General features: G+C 60.5%; 1 protein-coding gene across 4 annotated transcripts; it reads left to right on the forward strand.

The window, feature by feature from the left end:
• The first annotated feature begins 353 nt into the window (after window positions 1–353).
• GANAB (glucosidase II alpha subunit) lies at window positions 354–22,484 on the forward strand. 4 transcript variants are annotated; one of them, XR_015281372.1, is made up of 26 exons: window positions 354–462; window positions 1,260–1,349; window positions 1,447–1,555; window positions 2,773–2,900; window positions 3,793–3,972; window positions 6,143–6,196; window positions 6,730–6,814; window positions 6,924–7,008; window positions 7,106–7,202; window positions 8,226–8,406; window positions 9,624–9,777; window positions 11,838–12,073; window positions 13,047–13,173; window positions 13,426–13,505; window positions 13,981–14,124; window positions 15,508–15,604; window positions 15,710–15,811; window positions 17,593–17,836; window positions 18,640–18,704; window positions 18,831–18,907; window positions 18,999–19,073; window positions 19,546–19,659; window positions 20,159–20,271; window positions 20,989–21,089; window positions 21,659–22,327; window positions 22,396–22,484. XR_015281372.1 is itself a non-coding variant. In XM_086870924.1 (25 exons), the coding sequence occupies exons 1-25, from the start codon at window positions 443–445 to the stop codon at window positions 21,766–21,768; spliced, it is 2,868 nt and encodes a 955-aa protein (XP_086727050.1). In that variant the 5' UTR covers window positions 401–442; the 3' UTR covers window positions 21,769–22,484. The 4 variants fall into 4 exon arrangements, 2 of the variants coding, with proteins under 2 accessions (XP_086727050.1, XP_086727051.1); XR_015281371.1 differs by lacking the exon at window positions 6,143–6,196 and having other exon boundaries at window positions 401–462; XM_086870924.1 differs by having other exon boundaries at window positions 401–462; window positions 21,659–22,484.
• The last annotated feature ends 48 nt before the right edge of the window (window positions 22,485–22,532 follow it).

Genomic DNA, 22,532 nt, shown 5'->3' on the forward strand with positions numbered 1-22,532 from the left:
TCAAGAATACGCTCTATTGATTGGCTCCTCGGGAAGGGCGGGCCTCGGTCGCCAGGGCGGTGGTTGCCATGAGCGCAAAGGCGGGGCGTTGCTAGGGAAGCCCTCGGGGGCGGGGCACCGGGCGGAAGCAGCGTTCTGATTGGGCGCGCCGGTGTGTCACTCAGCGTTCCCGCCCTTCCATTGGGTTTCCGTTACGCCCTCACTGTGAGTCCCTGCCTCTTCCCCGAGCCGCGCTCTAATTGGGTTGTGCTGCCATCGCTCAAGTCTCACACGCGAATCCCAGCACGAAGAGGGCGGGGCCTCCGTCTCCCCGGCAACCAGGTAAGGCGGGAACTCCACGGGAGGCGTGACCGGGGCGGGGCGGGGGGCGTGGCTCACCGCAGCCAATGGGAAGCGTCGGCGTCGGGCCGGGGGCGGGGTCAAGGGTCAGGCCGGATCCAAGATGGCGGCGGCGCCGGGGCGGTGAGCGCGCGCCAGGGGCCTGACCCCCCCCCCTCACCCCCTGTGGGACCCCCCCGGGGCCACCCCGACCCCCCCCATGGGACCCCCGCCCCAAAACCCCCCCGGGATCCTCCCCGGGACTCCCCGGCCGGGCTTTGGGCGCCGGGGACCCCCCTCGAGGCCTCGGGCCTGGGCTGCGGCCCAGCCCCCCCCACACCCCCGACCCCTCCCCAACCCCTGTGGGACCCTCCCCCCCCAAAGCCCCCCGGGACCCCCCTGAATCTGCTCCGTGACCTCCCCCCCGTCCCCCCCGTGCTGCCTCCAGCTGGGTTTGGGGGGTCCCTGTGCCCCCCCCGCGGGTTTGGGGGGGTCCCTTCCCCGGCTCTGACCCCCCCCAGTGCCCCCCCATCTCCTCCCCGCTGCTTTTTGGGGTCCGTGCCCCCCCCCGATGGGATTTGGGGGCTCTCGAACCCCCCCGTGCCCACCCCAGGAGGGTTTGGGGTGTCCAGGTGCCCCCCAGGTGGGTTTTGGGGGGGGTCTCGGGTGTTTTTGGGGTCACTGATCCCCTCCCGTGCCCCCCAGGTGGGTTTTGGGGGGGTCTCGGCTGGTTTTGGGGTCACTGATCCCCTCCCGTGCCCCCCAGGTGGGTTTTGGGGTTGGGTCTTGGGTGTTTTTGGGGTCTCTGAGCTCCCCAGGTGGGTTTTGGGGGGGTCTCGGGTGTTTTTGGGGTCACTGATCCCCCCCCCGTGTCCCCCAGGTGGGTTTTGGGGGGGTCTGGGGTGTTTTTGGGGTCTCTGATCCCCCCCCGTGTCCCCCAGGTGGCCGCTGTGGGTGACCCTGTGCCTTGGGGCCGCGCTCGCCGTCGACCGCAGCAACTTCAAGACGTGCGAGCAGAGCGGCTTCTGCAGGTGTGGGGAGCGGGGGGCGCGGCTGGGGAGGGGGCGGCCCCAAGGCCCGGGGGGGTCACTCAGGGCCTGTGGCCCCCCCTGTCCCCTCCCCCCGCAGGCGGCAGCGGCGGATCCAGCCCGGGAATTCCCCGTACCGGGCACTGCTGGAGTCGCTGGAGCTCGGCCCCGATGTGGCCAAGATCCAGCTGGTCAACGAGGTCACCCAGGTGAGGGTCACAGGGTCACTGTGTCCACCCTGGAGGGGTCACAGGGTCACTGTGTCCAGCTGGTCACCAGGTGAGGGTCACAGGGTCACTGTGTCCAGCTGGTCACCAGGTGAGGGTCACAGGGTCACTGTGTCCACCCTGGTGAGGGTCACAGGGTCAGTGTGTCCACCCTGGAGGGGTCACGGGGTCACTGTGTCCACCCTGGTGAGGGTCACAGGGTCACTCTGTCCACCCTGGAGGGGTCACAGGGTCACTGTGTCCAGCTGGTCACCAGGTGAGGGTCACAGGGTCACTGTGTCCAGCCTGGAGGGGTCACGGGTTCACTCTGTCCACCCTGGAGGGGTCACAGGGTCACTGTGTCCAGCTGGTCACCAGGTGAGGGTCACAGGGTCACTGTGTCCAGCTGGTCACCAGGTGAGGGTCACAGGGTCACTGTGTCCAGCCTGGTGAGGGTCACAGGGTCACTCTGTCCACCCTGGAGGGGTCACAGGGTCACTGTGTCCAGCTGGTCACTGAGGTCATCCAGGTCACAGAGGGGTCACTGTGTCCCTGACCCTGTGTCCCAGATGTCCAGGTGCCACCTGGCCGCTGTCCCTGCTTGGCCAAGGTTTGGTGACACTGTGGCCACGCCCCTGTCCCACCTGTCCCAGGTGTGTGACCCCAGGGCTGACCCCTGCTCCTGTGTCCCCAACCTCTGCAGGGGGGGTGACCCCCAGGTGACCCCATGTCCCTCCCGTCACCCCAAATGAGACCCCCAGGTGACTCTGTCCAGGTGTGGGTGACCCTGGGGCTGTCCAGGTGACCGTGTCCAGGTGTCCCAGGTGTCTGGGGTGACGCTGTCTGTGTGTCCCCGTGCCCAGCTGGCCTTGTCCCTGTCCCCCCCTGCGGGTGCCACCACTGCTGGAGGTGTGGGGGCTCCCAGGTGACCCTGTCTGTGTGTCCCCGTGCCCCAGGTGACCCTGTCTGTGTGTCCCCATATCCCAGGTGACCCTGTCTGTGTGTCCCCGTGCCCCAGGTGACCCTGTCCCCATGTCCCCAGGTGTCCCCACGCCCCAGGTGACCCTGTCTGTGTGTCCCCATATCCCAGGTGACCCTGTCTGTGTGTCCCCATGCCCCAGGTGACCCTGTCTGTGTGTCCCTGTGCCCCAGGTGTCCCCATGCCCCAGGTGACGCTGTCCCCATGTCCCCACGCCCCAGGTGACGCTGTCCCCCCGCAGGTGCCGCTGCTGCTGGAGGTGTGGGGTCTCACCGGGAACGTGACGCGTCTGCGCATCCAGGAGCTCGCCCCGCTCCGGCCCCGCTTCCAGGTGCCCGACGTGCTGCTGGGAGAGCCACCTGCCGAGAGGTGAGGGGACACTGGGGACATTGGGGTGTCACAGCCACCTGCCGAGAGGTGAGGGGACACTGGGGACACTGGGGACACTGGGGACACTGGGGACACTGGGGGGTCACAGCCACCTGCCGAGAGGTGAGGGGACACTGGGGACACTGGGGGGTCACAGCCACCTGCCAAGAGGTGAGGGGACACTGGGGACACTGGGGACATTGAGGGGTCACAGCCACCTGCCGAGAGGTGAGGGGACACTGGGGACACTGGGGACATTGAGGGGTCACAGCCACCTGCCGAGAGGTGAGGGGACACTGGGGACACTGGGGGGTCACAGCCACCTGCCGAGAGGTGAGGGGACACTGGGGACACTGGGGTGTCACAGCCACCTGCCGAGAGGTGAGGGGACACTGGGGACACTGGGGGGTCACAGCCACCTGCCGAGAGGTGAGGGGACACTGGGGACACTGGGGACACTGGGGTGTCACAGCCACCTGCCGAGAGGTGAGGGGACACTGGGGACACTGGGGGGTCACAGCCACCTGCCGAGAGGTGAGGGGACACTGGGGACATTGGGGGGTCACAGCCACCTGCCGAGAGGTGAGGGGACACTGGGGACATTGGGGACTGTGTGGACATTGGGGACACTGGGGACAGCACTGGGGACATTGGGGACACTGGGGACACTGGGGACACTGGGGACATTGGGGACACTGGGGACACTGGGGACACTGGGGACATTGGGGACACTGGGGACACTGGGGACACTGGGGACATTGGGGACACTGGGGACACTGAGGACACAGGGGACATTGGGGACACTGAGGACACAGGGGTGTCACAGCCACCCCCAAGAGAGGACAGGGGACCCAGGGGTGTCACAGCCACCCCCTTTGGCCGCTGTCCCCAGGCTGGAGGTGACAGCCCGTGACGAGGCCACCCTGGAGCTGTCTCTGGGCCCCGGGGGACACCGGCTGCTGGTGACAGAGCGCCCGTTCCGCCTGGACCTGCTGCGGGGCCGGGAGCTGCTCTGCAGCGTCAACGCCCGCGGCCTCCTCGTCTTCGAGCACCAGCGGCGCCGCCGGGACTCGTGAGTGACCCAAAAACACCCCAAAAAAACCCCAAAAACACCCCAAAAAAACCCCAAAAACACCCCAGAATAACCCCGGAAACAACCCCAGAATAACCCCAGGAACACCCCAAAAAAACCCCAGAAACACCCCAGAAACAACCCCAGAATAACCCCAAAAACACCCCCAAAACACCCCAAAAACACCCTGGAAACACCCCAAAAAAACCCCCAAAAACACCCCAAAAAAACCCCAGAAACAACCCCAGAATAACCCCAAAAACACCCCAAAAAAACCCCGGAAACACCCCAAAAACACCCCAGAATAACCCCAGAAACACCCCAAAATAACCCCAGAAACACCCCAAAAACACCCCAAAAACACCCCGGAAACAACCCAAAAAAGCCCCGGAAACAACCCCAGAATAGCCCCAAAAAAACTCCAAATAAAACCTCCAAAAACACCCCAGAAACCCCCAGAAACACCCCAAAAAAACCCCAAAAACACCCCCAGAATAACCCCAAAAACACCCCAAAAAAACCCCAGAAACACCCCAGAATAACCCCAGAAAAACTCCAAATAAAACCTCCAAAAACACCCCAAAAAAACCCCCAAAAAACCCCAAAAAACCCAAAAAAAACCTCCAAAAACACCCCAAAAAAACCTCCAAATAAAGCCTCCAAAAACACCCCAAAAAAACCCTAGAAACACCTCCAGAATAACCCCCAAAAAAACTCCAAATAAAACCTTCAAAAACACCCCAAAAAACTCAAAAAAACCCCAAAAAACTCCTAAAAAACTAAAAAAAAACCCCAAAAAACTCAAAAAACCCCAATAAAACCCCAAAAAACTCCAGAAAAACCTCAAAACCCCCCAAAAAACTCACAAAAAAACCCTAAAAAAAGCCCCCAAAAAAACCCCAAAAAACTCACAAAAAAAACTCACAAAAAACCCCAAAAAACTCACAAAACTCCCAAAAAATTCACAAAAAACCCCAAAAAACTCACAAAAAACCCCCCCAGAAAACTCACAAAAAACCCCCAAAAAAACTCACAAAAAAACCCCAAAAAACTCCAAATAAAACCCAAAAAACTCCAAATAAAACCCAAAAAACTCCAAATAAAACCCAAAAAACTCCAAATAAAACCCAAAAAAACTCACAAAAAACCCCAAAAAACTCCAAACAAACCCCAAAAAACTCCAAATAAACCCCAAAAAACTCCAAATAAACCCCAAAAAAACTCCAAATAAAACCCAAAAAACTCCAAATAAACCCCAAAAAACTCCAAATAAAACCCAAAAAAAGCCACAAAAAACTCACAAAAAACCCCAAAAAAAACTCACAAAAACCCCAAAAAACTCACAAAACCCCCCAAAAACTCCAAATAAAACCCAAAAAACCCCCAAAAAACTCACAAAAAACCCCCAAAAAACTCACAAAAAACTCACAAAAACCCCCAAAAACTCACAAAAACCTCCAAAAACTCACAAAAACCCCAAAAAACTCCAAATAAACCCCAAAAAACTCCAAATAAACCCCAATCAAACCCCCCAGTTCCGCCCCCCAGCCCTTTGGTTGCAGCAGGGGGGGTCGGGGGTCTCCCCCCCCAAAGCACAGAGGGGGGGTCGGGGGTGTCCCCCCAAGCACAGAGGGGGGGTCGGGGGTCTCCCCCCTCCAAAGCACAGAGGGGGGGTCGGGGGTCTCCCCCCTCCAAAGCACAGAGGGGGGGTCGGGGGTCTCCCCCCCCCCAAAGCACAGAGGGGGGGTCGGGGGTCTCTCCCCCCCCTCCCCAAAGCACAGAGGGGGGGTCGGGGGTCTCCCCCCCCCCCAAAGCACAGAGGGGGGGTCGGGGGTGTCCCCCAAAGCACAGAGTGGGGGTCGGGGGTCTCCCCCCCCCCAGGCACAGAGGGGGGGTCGGGGGTCTCTGCCCCCCAAAGCACAGAGGGGGGGTCAGGGGTGCCCCCCAAAGCACAGAGTGGGGGTCGGGGGTCTCCCCCCCCCCAGGCACAGAGGGGGGGTCGGGGGTCTCTGCCCCCCAAAGCACAGAGGGGGGGTCAGGGGTGCCCCCCAAAGCACAGAGGGGGGGTCGGGGGTCTCTCCCTCCCCCTCCCCACGCCGAGGGGGGGTCCCCGCGGGCCGGGGGGGCGGCGCTGACTCTGTGTTTCTGTTTTGGTGCCCCCCACCCCCAGCCTGGCGGATAAAGTTAGTTCTGTGTGGGATAAGATCAAGAGCCTTTTCCGTAGGTAAATCCACGAAATCGCCGCCGTCTCTGCGCCCCCCTCCCCACCCCGGACCCCCCCTCAAAAAGGGGATCCCCCCCACCCCCCCCTCGTCACGGTGGGAGGGAGCAGGAGCAGCCGGGGGGGCTTCAAACCCCCCCAAAATCGGGGAGCAGGAGCGGCTTGGCCCCCAAAAATGGGGAGGGGGCCAGAGCAGCTGGGGGGGGGGTCTGTGCCCCCCCCCACCCCCCCCAAATTGAAGGGTTAGGTGCAGCCAGGGGGGGTCTGTGCACCCCAAAAATGGGGAGGGGGCCAGAGCAGCTGAGGGGGGGGTCTGTGCCCCCCCCCACCCCCCCAAATTGAAGGGTTAGGTGCAGCCAGGGGGGGTCTGTGCACCCCAAAAATGGGGAGATCCCCCCCCCTCCCCCCCCAGAGCGGGCAGGAGCAGCTGGAGGGGTCCAGATCCCCCCAAAATTGGGGGTCCTGGGGGTGCCCCGTGTCCCTGTCGCCCCCCCCGCCCCCCCTTTGGGGCACCCCAGGACCCCAAATTCCCACAGGGACCCCCCCAAGGACCCCCCGGGCGAGGAGGGGGCGGCGCAGGAGAGCCCCGAGGACGGCGCTGGCAGCACCCAGAGCGAGAAGGTGACAGGGACAGGGGGGGGACACTGGGCTGGGACACCCCAAATACAGCCCCCCCCCCATTTTGGGGAGGGGTCTCCCCCATTCCTGACAGGATTTCCCCCCCCCCCAGCCCGTGGAGGCCCCGGCAGAACCCGAGGAGGAGCCGGGGGCGTGGGAGGAGACGTTCAAGACGCACACGGACAGCAAACCCTACGGTGGGGACAGCTGGGGACAGCTGGGGACAGCTGGGGACAGCTGGGGACGTGGCAGGGGACACGGGGGGACCCCTGTGACGCCCCCATTTCCCCCCAGGACCCACCTCGGTGGGGTTGGATTTCTCCCTGCCCGGATTCGAGCACGTGTACGGCATCCCCGAGCACGCCGACAACCTGCGGCTGCGCCCCACCGAGTGAGCGGGGACAGAGGGGACAAAGGGGACATTGTGGGGACACTGGGGACACTGGGGACATTGGGGACATTGTGGGGACAAAGGGGACATTGGGGACACTGGGGACATTGGGGACATTGGGGACACTGGGGACATTGGGGACATTGTGGGGACATTGGGGATTTTGTGGGGACATTGGGACATTGGGGACATTGGGGACATTGTGGGGACATTGTGGGGACACTGGGGACACCAGAGACATAGTGGGGACACCAGGGACACTGGGGACACCGGGGGGACATTGTGGGGACATTGTGGGGACATTGGGGACACCGGAGACATTGTGGGGACACTGGGGACATTGTGGGGATATTGGGGATATTTGGGACATCAGGGACATTGTGGGGACATTGTGGGGACATTGTGGGGACATTGGGGACACCGGGCTGTGGGGGTACAGGAGGGAGATGGGGGGTGACGGTGGCACTGAGGGGGCGGTGTCACCGTGGGAGGACAGTGACGCTGGGGGATGACGGTGACAGTGACAGCAGCGGGGTGGCAGCAGCAGCAGCAGCAGCAATGCTGCGTGGGGGTGACAGTGACCCCCTGAGCCCGTGGGGGTGTCCCTGATGTCCCCAGGGGGGGTGACAGTGACCCCCTGAGCCCGTGGGGGTGTCACTGATGTCCCCAGGGGGGTGACAGTGACACCCTGGGCACGTGGGGGTGTCCCTGATGTCCCCAGGGGGGTGACAGTGACCCCCTGAGCTGTCCCCGTGTCCCTGAGCTGTCCCCAGGGGGGGTGACAGTGACCCCCTGACCCATCCCGTGTCCCTGAGCTGTCCCCAGGGGGGGTGACAGTGACCCGTCCCCATGTCCCTGAGCTGTCCCCTGTCCCCAGGGGGGGTGACAGTGACCCCCTGAGCTGTCCCCAGGGAGGGTGACAGTGACCCCCTGAGCTGTCCCTGTGTCCCTGAGCTGTCCCCTGTCCCCAGGGGGGGTGACAGTGACCCGTCCCCGTGTCCCTGAGCTGTCCCCTGTCCCCAGGGGGGGTGACCCGTACCGCCTGTACAACCTGGACGTGTTCCAGTACGAGCTGCTGACGCCCATGGCTCTGTACGGCTCCGTGCCGCTGCTGCTCGCCCACCGGCCCCGCCTCAGCCTCGGCCTCTTCTGGCTCAACGCCGCCGAGACCTGGGTGGACATCGGCTCCAACACCGCCGGAAAGGTCCTGCAAGGGAGACTGGGGGGGTTTGGGGGGGTCCTGGGGGGATCCTGGGTGGACATCGGCTCCAACACTGCCGGAAAGGTCCTGGAAGGGGGATTGGGGGGTCCTGGGGGGGTTTGGGGGGGTCCTGGGGGGATCCTGGGTGGACATCGGCTCCAACACCGCCGGAAAGGTCCTGGAAGGGAGATTGGGGGGGTTTGGGGGGGTTCTGGGGGATCCTGGGTGGACATCGGCTCCAACACCGCTGGAAAGGTCCTGCAAGGGAGATTGGGGGGGATTGGGGGGGTCATGGGGGGGTTTGGGGGGGTCCTGGATGGACATCGGCTCCAACACCGCCGGAAAGGTCCTGGAAGGGGGATTGGGGGGGTTTGGGGGGGTCCTGGGGGGGTCCTGGGTGGACATCGGCTCCAACACCGCCGGAAAGGTCCTGGAAGGGGGATTGGGGGGGTTTGGGGGGGTTTGGGGGGGTTTGGGGGGGTCCTGGGTGGACATCGGCTCCAACACCGCCGGAAAGGTCCTGGAAGGGAGATTGGGGGGTCCTGGGGGGGTTTGAGAGGGTCCTGGGGGGGATCCTGGGTTCCAACACTACCAGAAAGGTCCTGGAAGGGAGATTGGGGGATCCTGGGTGGGTTTGGGGGATCCTGGGTGGGTTTGAGGGGTCCTGGATGGGTTTGGGGGGATCCTGGATGTGTTTGGGGGATCCTGGATGTGTTTGGGGGGTCCTGGGTGGGTTTGGGGGTCCTGGATGGGTTTGGGGGGTCCTGGGTGGGTTTGGGGGTCCTGGATGAGTTTGGGGGATCCTGGATGGGTCTGGGGGGTCCTGGATGGGTTTGGGGGGTCCTGGATGGGTTTGGGGGGTCCTGGGTGGGTTTGAGGGTCCTGGATGGGTTTGGGGGTCCTGGATGTGTTTGGGGGGTCCTGGGTGGGTTTGGGGGATCCTGGATGGGTTTGGGGGGTCCTGGATGGGTTTGGGGGATCCTGGATGGGTTTGGGGGATCCTGGGTGGGTTTGGGGGGTCCTGGGTGGGTTTGAGGGGTCCTGGATGGGTTTGGGGATCCTGGATGGGTTTGGGGGGTCCTGGGTGAGTTTGGGGGCCCTGTGTGGCCATCCCTGGGAAGGTCCAAGAGGAGAGAAACTTTGGGCCGGTTTTGGGTGGTCTTCACGCGGCCGTCCAGCGAGAATTTAACACCCCCAACCCCCCATCCCACCTCCCCCAGACCCTTTTTGGGAAGCTCCTGGATTACATGCAGGGAGGGGGCGAGACCCCCCAGACCGAGGTGCGCTGGATGTCCGAGAGCGGCGTCATCGACGTCTTCCTGCTGCTGGGGCCGGGCCCCGCCGACGTCAGCGCGCAGTACGGGAGGCTGACCGGTACGGGACGCTGGCCTGGGGACACCGGCAAATCCTCCTGGATCGCCCCTTCCCTGCTTTTAGGGATATTTTTGGGGATTATTTCTCAGCTTTTCTCCATCCCCGTTCCTGTTTTTAGGGTTATTTTTAGAGATTTTTCCACCTCGCTTTCAGGGATATTTTTAAGGGATTTTCACCCCGTTTTCGCTTTTAGGGTTATTTCCAGGGGATTTACACCCTGTGCCTGGTTTTAGGGTTATTTCCAGGGGATTTCCAGCCTGTTCCTGGTTTTAGGGTTATTTCCAGGGGATTTCCAGCCTGTTCCTGGTTTTAGGGTTATTTCCAGGGGATTTCCACCCTGTTCCTGGTTTTAGGGTTATTTCCAGGGGATTTCCACCCTGTGCCTGGTTTTAGGGTTATTTCCAGGGGATTTCCACCCTGTTCCTGGTTTTAGGGTTATTTCCAGGGGATTTCCACCCTGTTCCTGGTTTTAGGATTATTTCCAGGGGATTTCCACCCTGTTCCTGGTTTTAGGGTTATTTCCAGGGTTTTAGGGATATTTTTGGGGATTATTTCTCAGCTTTTCTCCATCCCTGTTCCTGTTTTTAGGGTTATTTTTAGAGATTTTTCCACTTCGCTTTCAGGGATATTTTTAAGGGATTTTCACCCCGTTTTCGCTTTTAGGGTTATTTCCAGGGGATTTCCACCCTGTTCCTGGTTTTAGGGTTATTTCCAGGGGATTTCCACCCTGTTCCTGGTTTTAGGGTTATTTCCAGAGGATTTACACCCTGTTCCTGGTTTTAGGGTTATTTCCAGGGGATTTCCACCCTGTTCCTGGTTTTAGGGTTATTTCCAGGGGATTTCCACCCTGTTCCTGGTTTTAGGATTATTTCCAGGGGATTTCCACCCTGTTCCTGGTTTTAGGGTTATTTCCAGGGGATTTACACCCTGTTCCTGGTTTTAGGGTTATTTCCAGGGGATTTCCACCCTGTTCCTGGTTTTAGGGTTATTTCCAGGGGATTTACACCCTGTTCCTGGTTTTAGGGTTATTTCCAGGGGATTTCCACCCTGTTCCTGGTTTTAGGGTTATTTCCAGGGGATTTCCACCCTGTTCCTGGTTTTAGGATTATTTCCAGGGGATTTCCACCCTGTTCCTGGTTTTAGGATTATTTCCAGGGGATTTACACCCTGTGCCTGGTTTTAGGGTTATTTCCAGGGGATTTTCACCCTGTGCCACTCTATTTCCGCTTTCAGGGATACTTCCAAAGGATTTTCACTCCGTTTCAGCTTTTAGATTTATTTCCAGAAGATTTCCACCCTGTTTTAACTTTTAGGTTTATTTCCTGGGGATTTCCACCTCATTCCCATTTTCAGGGATATTTCCCTGAGGATTTCCACCCCATCCCCACTTCCAGGACTCTCCCATGGGATTTCCACCCCATTTCTACTTCCAGGAATGTTTCTCTAAGGGATTCCCACCCCATTCCCATTTTCAGGGATATTTCCGTGGTGGATTTCCACCCCATTCTCATTTCTAGGGATGTTTTCATGGGATTTCCACCCCATTTTAAATTTGGGGATATTTCCCTGAGGATTCCCACCCCATCCCCACTTTCAGGACTCTCCCTTGGGATTCCCACCCCATTCCCACCTTCAGGAATATTTCCCCGAGGGATTCCCACCCCATCCCCACTTTCAGGGATATTTCTCCAAGGGATTTCCACCCCATCCCCACTTTCAGGGATATTTCCATGGGATTCCCACCCCATTCCCATTTCCAGGGCTATTCCCTGGGATTTGCACCCCATTTCTACTTTCAGGAATATTTCCCTGAGGGATTCCCACCCCATCCCCACTTTCAGGGCTATCCCAGGGATTTCCACCCCATTCTCATTTCTAGGGATGTTTTCATGGGATTCCCACCCCATCCCCACTTTCAGGAATATTTCCCCGAGGGATTCCCACCCCATCCCCACTTTCAGGACTCTCCCATGGGATTCCTGCCGTCCCCCCCCAGCCCCACCCCCGTTTTTAGGGCCGTTTTTGGGGGGTCTGACGGCCTTGGTGCCCCCCCTGCCCAGGCACGCAGGCGCTGCCGCCCCTCTTCTCCCTGGGCTACCACCAGAGCCGCTGGAATTACCAGGACGAGGCGGACGTGGAGGCGGTGGAGAGGGGATTCGAGGAGCACGAGCTGCCCCTGGACGTGCTGTGGCTGGACATCGAGCACGCCGACGGCAAGCGCTACTTCACCTGGGACCCCGCCAAATTCCCCAACCCGCGGGGGATGCTGGAGCACCTGGCGGCCCGGAAACGCAGGGTGGGGATGGGGATGGGATTGGGGTGGGTTTGGGGTGGGATCCTGGAGAATTCCTGGAGCTCCTGGAGAGCCCAGAGATGCAGGGTGGGGATGGGGATGGGGATGGGGTGGGTTTGGGGTGGGTTTGGGATGGGATCCTGCAGAATTCCCAGAGCTGGAGAGCCCAGAAACGCAGGGTGGGGATGGGATTGGGATGGGTTTGGGGTGGGTTTGGGATGGGTTTGGGATGGGATCCTGCAGAATTCCCGGAGCTCCTGGAGAGCCCAGAGGTGCAGGGTGGGGATTGGGGTGGGTTTGGGGTGGGATCCTGCAGAATTCCCGGAGCTCCTGGAACTCCTGGAGAGCCCAGAAATGCAGGGTGGGGATGGGATTTGAGATGGGATCCTGCAGAATTCCCAGAGCTGGAGAGCCGAAAAACGCAGGGTGGGGATTGGGGTGGGTTTGGGATGGGTTTGGGATGGGATCCTGCAGAATTCCCGGAGCTCCTGGAGAGCCCAGAGATGCAGGGTGGGGATGGGAATGGGTTTGGGATGGGTTTGGGATGGGTTTGGGATGGGATTGGGGTGGAATTCCCAGAGCTGGAGAGCCCAGAAACGCAGGGTGGGGATTGGGGTGGGTTTGGGGTGGGTTTGGGGTGGGATCCTGTAGAATTCCTGGAGCTCCTGGAGAGCCCAGAGATGCAGGATGGGGATGGGATTGGGGTGGGTTTGGGATGGGATCCTGCAGAATTCCCGGAGCTCCTGGAGAGCCCAGAGATGCAGGGTGGGATTTGGGAGTGGAATTGGGGTTTGCTCTGGGTTTGGGGTCAGTCGTGAATGGGATTGGGAACAGGAACGGGGCTGGTGTGGGGAGAAATGGGAGAATGGGGTTGGAATCAGAGCAGGAATGGGCTGGACACTGGGATTGGGATCGGGAATTGGGAGTTTGGGAAGGTTCCCTGGGACGCTGACCCCCCCTGGACACGGCCCCACAGATGGTCAGCATCGTGGACCCCCACATCAAGGTGGACGGGGGGTACCGCGTGTACTCGGAGCTGCGGGCGCGCGGCCTCTACGTCAAAACCAAGGATGGCAACGACTACGAGGGCTGGTGCTGGCCCGGTCAGTGGGGCTGGGGGCGCTTGGGGGGTCCTGGGGGGGATTTGGGGGGATTTTGGGGTTTTTTTGGGTTTTTTTTGGGGGGCTGTGGGTGCTCGTGGAGCTCCACATCAAGACCAAGGGTGGCAACAGCTACAAAGGCTGGTGTTGGTTCGGTCAGTGGGGTCTGGGGGGGTTTTGGGGGGGTTTTGGGGGGGTTTTGGGGTGGTTTTGGGGTCTCCAAGGGGGTCACAAGCTCCTCCCTGTCCCCCCCAGGCTCCTCGGCGTACCCCGACTTCACAAACCCCGAGATGCGCGAGTGGTGGGCCAACATGTTCGCCTTCGACCAGTACGAGGTGGGGACCCCCCAAAATCCTGGTCAGACCCCCCCAAATCTCTGTCAGACCCCCCCAAATCTGTCAGACCCCCCCAGAGCCCCGGGATCCCCTTCAAAGCATTCTCAGACCCCCCCAGAACCTTGGGACCCCCCCAAATTCCCCTCCCCACCCTTTTCCCCCCTCACTCTCCTCCCCTTGGGTCTTTTCCTCCTCCCCTTGGAGACCCCCCCCATCTTTTTGGGGGGGACTTTGGGGACCCCTCCGGAGGTTTTAGGACCCCTCCCATATTTTTGGGGTTTTCCCCCTGATTTTTGGGGCCCTCCTGAACCTCAAGCCCCTCCCTGGAGTTTTAGGGGTCCCCCACAAATTTTTGCCTTTTCGGAGACCCCCGCCTTAGCTTTGGGTGACGCCGTCCCCCGAATTTGGGGATCCCTTGGAGGGGGGGGTGGGGTTTAGGACCACACCCCCCTCAATATTTTTGGGGTCCCCCCAGGGCTCCACGGAGGCGCTGTTCACGTGGAACGACATGAACGAGCCGTCGGTGTTCAGCGGCCCCGAGGTGACGATGCACAAGGACGCGCGGCACTTCGGGGGCTGGGAGCACCGCGAGCTGCACAACCTCTACGGGCTCTACGTGGTGAGACCCCTCCCCAAAAACTGACAAAATCCCACCCTCCCCCCCTCTCAGGGACACCCCCGAAATCCTCACAGGGAGCCCCAAAAAAATCCCGACCTCCCAGAGCCCCCCAAACCCATTTAGGACCCCCCCAAACCCTTTTTGGGCCCCTCCGATTCCCCATTCATTTCCCCCCCAAATCCCTTCAAGGCCCCCCCAAATCCCTTTCAGAACCCCTCCAAACCTTTTTAGGATCCCCCCAAACCCTTTTAGGACCCCCCCAAACCCTTTTAGGACCCCCAAACCCTTTTGGGACCCCCCAAACCCTTTTAGGATCCCCCAAACCCCTTTAGGGCCCTCCAAACTCCTTTTAGGACCCCCCAAACCCTTTTAGGACCCCCCCAAACCCTTTTAGGATCCCCCAAACCCTTTTAGGACCCCCCCAAACCCTTTTAGGATCCCCCAAACCCTTTTGGGACCCTTCCAAACCCCTTTTAAGATCCCCCAAACCCTTTTAGTATCCTCCAAACCCCTTTTAGGACCCCCAAACCCTTTTGGAACCCCCCAAACTCCTTTTAAGATCCCCCAAACCCCTTTAGGGCCCCCCAAACTCCTTTTAGGACCCCCCAAACCCTTTTAGGACCCCCCAAACCCTTTTAGGACCCCCCAAACCCTTTTGGGACCCCCCAAACTCCTTTTAGGATCCCCCAAACCTCTTTTTGGGACCCCCCAAACCCTTTTAGGATCCCCCAAACCCTTTTGGGACCCCCCAAACTCCTTTTAGGACCCCCCCAAACCCTTTTAGGACCCCCCAAACCCTTTTGGGACCCCCCAAACTCCTTTTAGGACCCCCCAAACCCTTTTAGGATCCCCCAAACCCCTTTTAAGATCCCCCAAACCCTTTTAGTATCCTCCAAACCTCTTTTAGGACCCCCAAACCCTTTTGGGACCCCCCAAACCCTTTTAGGACCCCCCCAAACCCTTTTGGGACCCCCCAAACCCTTTTAGGACCCCCCCAAACCCCTTTTAGGACCCCCAAACCCTTTTGGGACCCCCCAAACCCTTTTAGGACCCCCCAAACCCTTTTAGGACCCCCCAAACCCTTTTGGGACCCCCCAAACCCTTTTAGGACCCCCCCAAACCCTTTTGGGACCCCCCAAACCCTTTTGGGACCCCCCAAACCCTTTTAGGACCCCCAAACCCTTTTAGGACCCCCCAAACCCTTTTAGAACCCCCCAAACCCTTTTGGGACCCCCCAAACCCTTTTAGGACCCCCCAAACCATCTCATACCCCCCCAATTCCCCCTTAATTTCCCCCGAAGCCCCTTCAGGTCCCCCCGAGCCCTTTGGGGTGTGGTTTGGGGTCAGTTTTGGGGTGCCTGAGCCCGTTTTTCCCATTCCCAGCAAAAAGCCACGGCCGAGGGGCAGATCCGGCGCTCGGGGGGGCGGCTCCGGCCCTTCGTGCTCGGCCGCGCCTTCTTCGCCGGCTCCCAGCGCTACGGTGAGGATTGGGGCGAAATCCCGGGATTTTGGGCAAATCCTGGAATTCGGGGGGGATCCCAGGACGGAGGGGAACCCCCCCTGAGCCCCCCAAAAACCCCCCCAGGCGCGGTTTGGACCGGGGACAACACGGCCGAGTGGGATCATCTGCGGATCTCCATCCCCATGTGCCTGAGCTTCGGGCTGGCCGGGCTGGCCTTCTGCGGGGGTGAGCCAAACTGGGAGCACTGGGAGCCAAACTGGGAGCACTGGGAGCCAAACTGGGAGCACTGGGAGCCAAACTGGGAGCACTGGGAGCACTGGGAGCCAAACTGGGAGCACTGGGAACCAAACTGGGAGCACTGGGAGCCAAACTGGGAGCACTGGGAGCCAAACTGGGAGCACTGGGAGCCAAACTGGGAGAGCTGGGAGCCAAACTGGGAGCACTGGGAGCCAAACTGGGAGCGCTGGGAGCCAAACTGGGAGCACTGGGAGCCAAACTGGGAGCACTGGGAGCCAAACTGGGAGCACTGGGAGCACTGGGAGCCAAACTGGGAGCACTGGGAGCCAAACTGGGAGCCAAACTGGGAGCACTGGGAGCACTGGGAGCCAAACTGGGAGCACTGGGAGCCAAACTGGGAGCACTGGAAACCAAACTGGGAGCACTGGGAGCCAAACTGGGAGCCAAACTGGGAACACTGGGAGCCAAACTGGGAGCCAAACTGGGAGCACTGGGAGCACTGGGAGCCAAACTGGGAGCACTGGGAGCCAAACTGGGAGAACTGGGAGCCAAACTGGGAGCACTGGGAGCCAAACTGGGAGCACTGGGAGCCAAACTGGGAGCACTGGGAGCCAAACTGGGAGCGCTGGGAGCCAAACTGGGAGCGCTGGGAGCCAAACTGGGAGCACTGGGAGCCAAACTGGGAGCACTGGGAGCACTGGGAGCCAAACTGGGAGCACTGGGAGCCAAACTGGGAGCACTGGGAGCCAAACTGGGAGCACTGGGAGACAACTGGGAGCACTGAGAGCCAAACTGGGAGCACTGGGAGCCAAACTGGGAGCACTGGGAGCCAAACTGGGAGCGCTGGGAGCCAAACTGGGAGCACTGGGAGCCAAACTGGGAGCACTGGGAGCCAAACTGGGGACACTGGGAGCCAAACTGGGGACACTGGGAGCCCAAACTGGGAGCACTGGGAGCCAAACTGGGAGCACTGGGAGCACTGGGAGCACTGGGGATACTGGGATTGGGGTCATGGGTTGGGATGTGGGATGGGGGACGGGATGAGGATTGGGATGAGGATCGGGAATGGGTTCAAGACCAGGATTTAGGATCAGAGTTGGGATCAGGATCAGGAATGGGATTAGGGCCAGAACCAGGATTGGGACCAGGATCAGGACAGGGATCAGGGCTGGGATCTGAAACCAGGATCCAGGCTGGGATCAGGCTCCAGGCTGGGATCAGGCTCTGGGCTGGGATTGGGACCAGGCTGGGATCAGGCTCTGGGCTGGGATTGGGACCAGGCTGGGATCAGGCTCCAGGCTGGGATCAGGCTCCAGGCTGGGATCAGGATCTGGGCTGGGATCAGGCTCTGGGCTGGGATCAGGCTCTGGGCTGGGATCAGGATCCAGGCTGGGATCAGGATCTGGGCTGGGATCAGGCTCCAGGCTGGGATCAGGCTCTGGGCTGGGATCAGGATCCAGGCTGGGATCAGGCTCTGGGCTGGGATCAGGCTCTGGGCTGGGATCAGGCTCTGGGCTGGGATCGGGACCAGGCTGGGATCAGGCTCTGGGCTGGGATTGGGACCAGGCTGGGATCAGGCTCTGGGCTGGGATCAGGCTCTGGGCTGGGATCAGGCTCTGGGCTGGGATCGGGACCAGGCTGGGATCAGGCTCTGGGCTGGGATTGGGACCAGGCTGGGATCAGGCTCTAGGCTGGGATCAGGCTCCGGGCTGGGATCAGCACCAGTCCCGGTGTCCAGTCTCACTCCCGCCCCCGGTGCCGGTGTCCAGCGGACGTGGGCGGCTTTTTCAAGAACCCGGGCCCGGAGCTGCAGGTGCGCTGGTACCAGGCCGGGGCGTTCCAGCCCTTCTTCCGCGCCCACGCTCACCTGGACACGGCGCGGCGCGAGCCGTGGCTGCTGCGCCCCGAGCACCTGGACATGGTCAGAGCCGCCCTGCGGCGCCGCTACGCCCTGATCCCCACCTGGTACACGGCCTTCTACCGCTGCCACCGCCAGGGAGTCCCCGTCATGAGGTGTGCGACCCCAAAAACCCCAAATCCGCCCCAAAAACCCGCCTGAGGTGCAGCAGATCCTACCCGGGATCGGCCCAAATCCCCCCGATCCTGATGTGCTACGCGACCTTTTATGTCTGCTGCTGCCAGGCAGTCCCGATCCTGAGCCCCAAAAACCCCAAATCCATCCCAAAAATCTGCCTGGGTGACCCTAAATCCATCCAGGATAACCCCAAATTCCCTGAACCCAAACCTCTGACCCCAAACCCCCCCGACCCCAAACCCTGCTGACCCCAAATCCCCAAAATGCCCCAAAACCCCTGACCCCAAATCCCCAAAATGCCCCAAAACCCCTGATCCCAAACCCCCAAAATGCCCCAAAACCCCTGATCCCAAACCCCCAAAATGCCCCAAAACCCCTGATCCCAAACCCCCCAAAATGCCCCAAAACCCCTGACCCCAAACCCCCCAAAATGCCCCCAAATCCCTGACCCCAAACCCCCCAAATGCCCCAAAACCCCTGACCCCAAACCCCCCAAAATGCCCCAAAACCCCTGATCCCAAACCCCCCAAAATGCCCCAAAACCCCTGATCCCAAACCCCCAAAATGCCCCAAAACCCCTCATCCCAAACCCCCCAAAATGCCCCCAAACCCCTGACCCCAAACCCCCCAAAATGCCCCAAAACCCCTGATCCCAAACCCCCCAAATACCCCAAAACCCCTGACCCCAAACCCCCAAAATGCCCCCTGACCCCAAATCCCCCTGACCCCAAATCCCCCTGACCCCAAACCCCACTGACCCCAAACCCCGCTGTCCCCCCAGGCCCCTGTGGATGGAATTCCCGGATGACCCCCACACCTTCGCCATGGATGACCAGTACCTGATCGGTGAGGGGGAGTCCCTGACCCTTTTTAGGGTCCCTGACTCCCTTTTTGGGGTCCCTGACCCCTCTTAGGATCCCTTTTGGGGTCATTTTTGGGGTTTCCCCTGGCTGACTCCTCGCTGCCCCCCAGACCGGGTGCTGCTGGTGCACCCCGTGACGGAGGCGGGCGCCCGCGGGGTCCACGTGTACCTGCCTGGGGAGGGAGAGGTGAGTGAGGGGTTTTGGGGGGCTTTGGGGTATTTTTTAGGGTTTTTTTTGGGGTGCAGGATGCCCCTGAACCCCAAATTTCCCTCCCCAGGTCTGGTACGATGACGAGACCCATGAGCAGCACCGGGCACCCCAGACCCTCTATGTGCCCGTCACCCTCAGCACCGTGGGTTTTTGGGGGGGCTCAAGGGGTTTTGGGGAGGGTCTGGGACCCCAAAACCCCCAGGAGACCCTAAAACTCCCCCTGGAGACCCCAAAATTATCCCTGGACACCCCAAAATCCTCCCCTGATCCCCCTGTTCCTGCATGGGGAAGGTGGTGCCCGTCACCCTCAGCACCATGGGTCATTTGGGGGGACTCAGGGGGTTTGGGGAGAGGGTTGGGACCCCAGAAACCTCCCTGGAGACCCCAGAACTTCCATGGAGACCCCAAAATTCCTCTGGAGACCCCAAAAACCTCCTGGATCCCCACCCAGATCCCTGTGTTCCAGTGGGGGAATACAGTGGTAAAAATCACCTCAAGCACTGGGGGTGACCCGAGGGATTTGGGGTTTTTTGGGAGGGGGGGGTGGGGTTTGGAGGGATTTGGGGGTTTTTTTTGGGGGTTTTTGGGGTGCTGACCCCCCCTGTGCCCCCCAGATCCCGGTGTTCCAGAGGGGAGGGACGGTGATCCCGCGCCAGGACCGGCCTCGCCGCTCCACCGAGGCCATGAAGGGCGACCCCTTCACCCTCTACGTGGCCCTGAGCCCCCAGGTGAGTGCAGGGACCCCAAAAACCCCCTCAGGTGAGTGCAGGGACCCCAAAAACCCCCTCAGGTGAGAGCAGGGACCCCAAAAACCTCCTCAGGTGAGTGCAGGGACCCCAAAAACCTCCTCAGGTATGTGCAGGGACCCCAAAAACCTCCTCAGGTGAGTGCAGGGACCCCAAAACCCCCTCAGATGAGTGTAGGGACCCCAAAAACCCCCTCAGGTGTGTGTAGGGACCCCAAAAACCTCCTCAGCTGAGTGCAGGGACCCCAAAACCCCCTCAGATGAGTGCAGGGACCCCAAAACCCTCTCAGGTGTGAGTACCTCGAAACTCCCCCAGGCACCCCAAACTCCAATTCCAGGCACCCCAAAACCCCTCTGAGACACCCCCAGACCCCTCAAAACTCCCCCAGGCACCCCAAACCCCCCAGGAGCCCCCCCAACCCTTCTGGGACCCCCCCAAAACCCCCCCTGGGACCCCTCCAAACCCCTTTTTTATCCCACAGGGCACGGCGCAGGGGGAGCTTTACCTGGATGATGGGATCAGCTTCGACTACGCCACCAAAAACGAATTCCTGCACCGGCAGTTCCGCTTCGCCAACGGCACCCTCACATCCAGGTACACAAAATATCCCAAAAACAGCCCTAAAATATCCCAAAAACCCAGCCAGAAACAGCCTCTGGGCACCCTGACTGCCAGGAATCCCAAAATACCTTAAAATATCCCAGAATATCCCAAAAACCCACCTCAAAACAGCCCCTGGGCACCCTCACAGCCAGGTACCCAAAAATATCTTCAAAATACCCTAAAATAGCCCCCAAAACTGCCCCAAAACACTTTGCTGGGCAGGTGGACAAAACACCCCAAAACCAAAGGGGAAAAAGGGTGAGAAACATGAGGGGGGAAAAAGACCGGAAACGTGAGGGGAGAAAAAGGGCGGGAAACGTGAGGGGAGAAAAAGAGCGGGAAACGTGAGGGGAGAAAAAGGGCGGGAAACGTGAGGGGAGAAAAAGAGCGGGAAACGTGAGGGGAGAAAAAGAGCGGGAAACGTGAGGGGAGGAAAAGGAGCGGGAAACGTGAGGGGAAAAACTGGCCCAAAAATAATCAGAATATTGAAAAATATCTCTCAATCCACCCCAAAACAATCTCTGGGAGCCCTCATGGCCAGGTATCCAAAATACGCCAAAAATTACCTCAAACCCTCCCTTAGGACCACCCCAGCCCCCCTGTTTCTCCTGGGCCCTGTCTGTGATGGGGTTGAGGGGTCTAGAAGGGGATTTTGGGGGGGATTTTGGGGGGTTGTGACCCCCCCCGTGACCCCCATGTCCCCCACAGCTCCGCTGACCCCCGTGGGTCCATGTCCAGCCCGGCCTGGCTGGAGCGAGTGGTCATCCTGGGGGTGGGGCGGCCTGAGAGCACCCTGCTGACCGCCCACGGTGAGGGGGCATTTGGGGGGGTTTAGGGTGGATTTTGGGGGGTTTTAGGGTGGATCTTGGGGGTTTCTGGGGGGAGGTTTTGGAGGGGTCATCCTGGGGGTGGGGTGGCCGGAGGGCGGCCTGCTGAGGATGGACAATGAGGGGAGAGCCAGGGAGGGATTTTGGGGGATCCTGAGGAGATTTTGGGATTCCTGAGGGGTTTTTGGGGTCCCTGAGGGTGGATTTGAGATCTCTGAGGGGATTTTGTTGTCTCTGAGAGAATTCAGGGTCCCAGAGGGGAATTGAGGGTCCCTGAGGGGAATTTGGGGTCCCTTAGGGGTGAACTTGCAGTTTCTGAGGAATATTTTGGGTTCCTGATGGAGTTTCGGGGTTTGTGAGCTGGACTTTTAGGGTTCCTCAGGGTTTTTTTTGGTTTCCTGAGGGGTTTCTTGGGAGTCGCTGAGCTGGAATTTGGGGTCCCTGAGCCGGAATTTGGGGTCCCTGAGCTGGAATTTGGGGTCCCTGAGCTGGAATTTGGGGTCCCTGAGCCGGAATTTGGGGTCCCTGAGCTGGAATTTCGTGTTCCCCAGACGGTTCCCAGACCCCGCTGCACTTCCAGCACGACCCCGAGCGCTCGGTGCTGACCCTGCGGCGCCCGGGGGTCCCCATCGGGGCCGACTGGAGCATCTCCCTGCGATAATGGACGGGGGGGGCCCCCGGACCCCCTCCCCAAATCCCTCCAGACCCTCCCCGGGCCCCCCCAGAGCCCCCAAAAAACCCCAAATCCTGCCCCCCCAAAAAAACCCCAGCAACTGCTGCTGTTTGAGGAGCCCAGAATTGAGGGTGAGGGGTAGAATCCCCCAAAATGAGAGGTGAGATTTCCCCAAATTCGGGGTTGGGGTCCCCCAAATGAGGGGTGAGACCCCCCCTGCAAAATGAGGATTGAGCCCCCCCCTCCATCTTACCCCGAATTTGGGGGGAGTTTGGGGTCTCTGAGCCCCCAGATTTGAGGCTTGGGGGTGGCTTTGCCCCCTCCCTAAATTGGGGAGGTTTCTGGGGGCTCTGACCCCCCTATAAATGGGGGCATCCCCCTCCCCAAATTGGAGGGGTTTTGGGGCTCTGACCCCTCTAAATTGGGAGTTCCCCTCCCAAATTTGGGTGGGGGTCGCGTCGAGGGGGGGGTTGGGGACCAAGGCTCTGCGTGCGCCCCCCCCCGCGCCCCCTCCCCCCCTTTTCCCGCCCCTCCCCCACCCCCGGGGGTTCGGGGGGGGGCTGGGGACCCCTCCCCCCTCTTTGGGGGAGGGGGCAAAGCCGGGTCCCCCCCCAGCGACCCGGGGGGGTGTGGGGGAGGGGGGAGGCGAGGCGCTACGCGGAGTTTTGATAAAACACGAAATAAAACCAAATAAAAAACGGGAATTTTGGGATTCCCGAGCCGGGAATGGGGGTGGGAGGGGGGCGGAATCT

Source organism: Cyanistes caeruleus, chromosome 34 (genome assembly GCF_971803275.1).
Source record: "Cyanistes caeruleus chromosome 34, bCyaCae1.hap1.1, whole genome shotgun sequence".
Taxonomy (NCBI): domain Eukaryota; kingdom Metazoa; phylum Chordata; class Aves; order Passeriformes; family Paridae; genus Cyanistes; species Cyanistes caeruleus.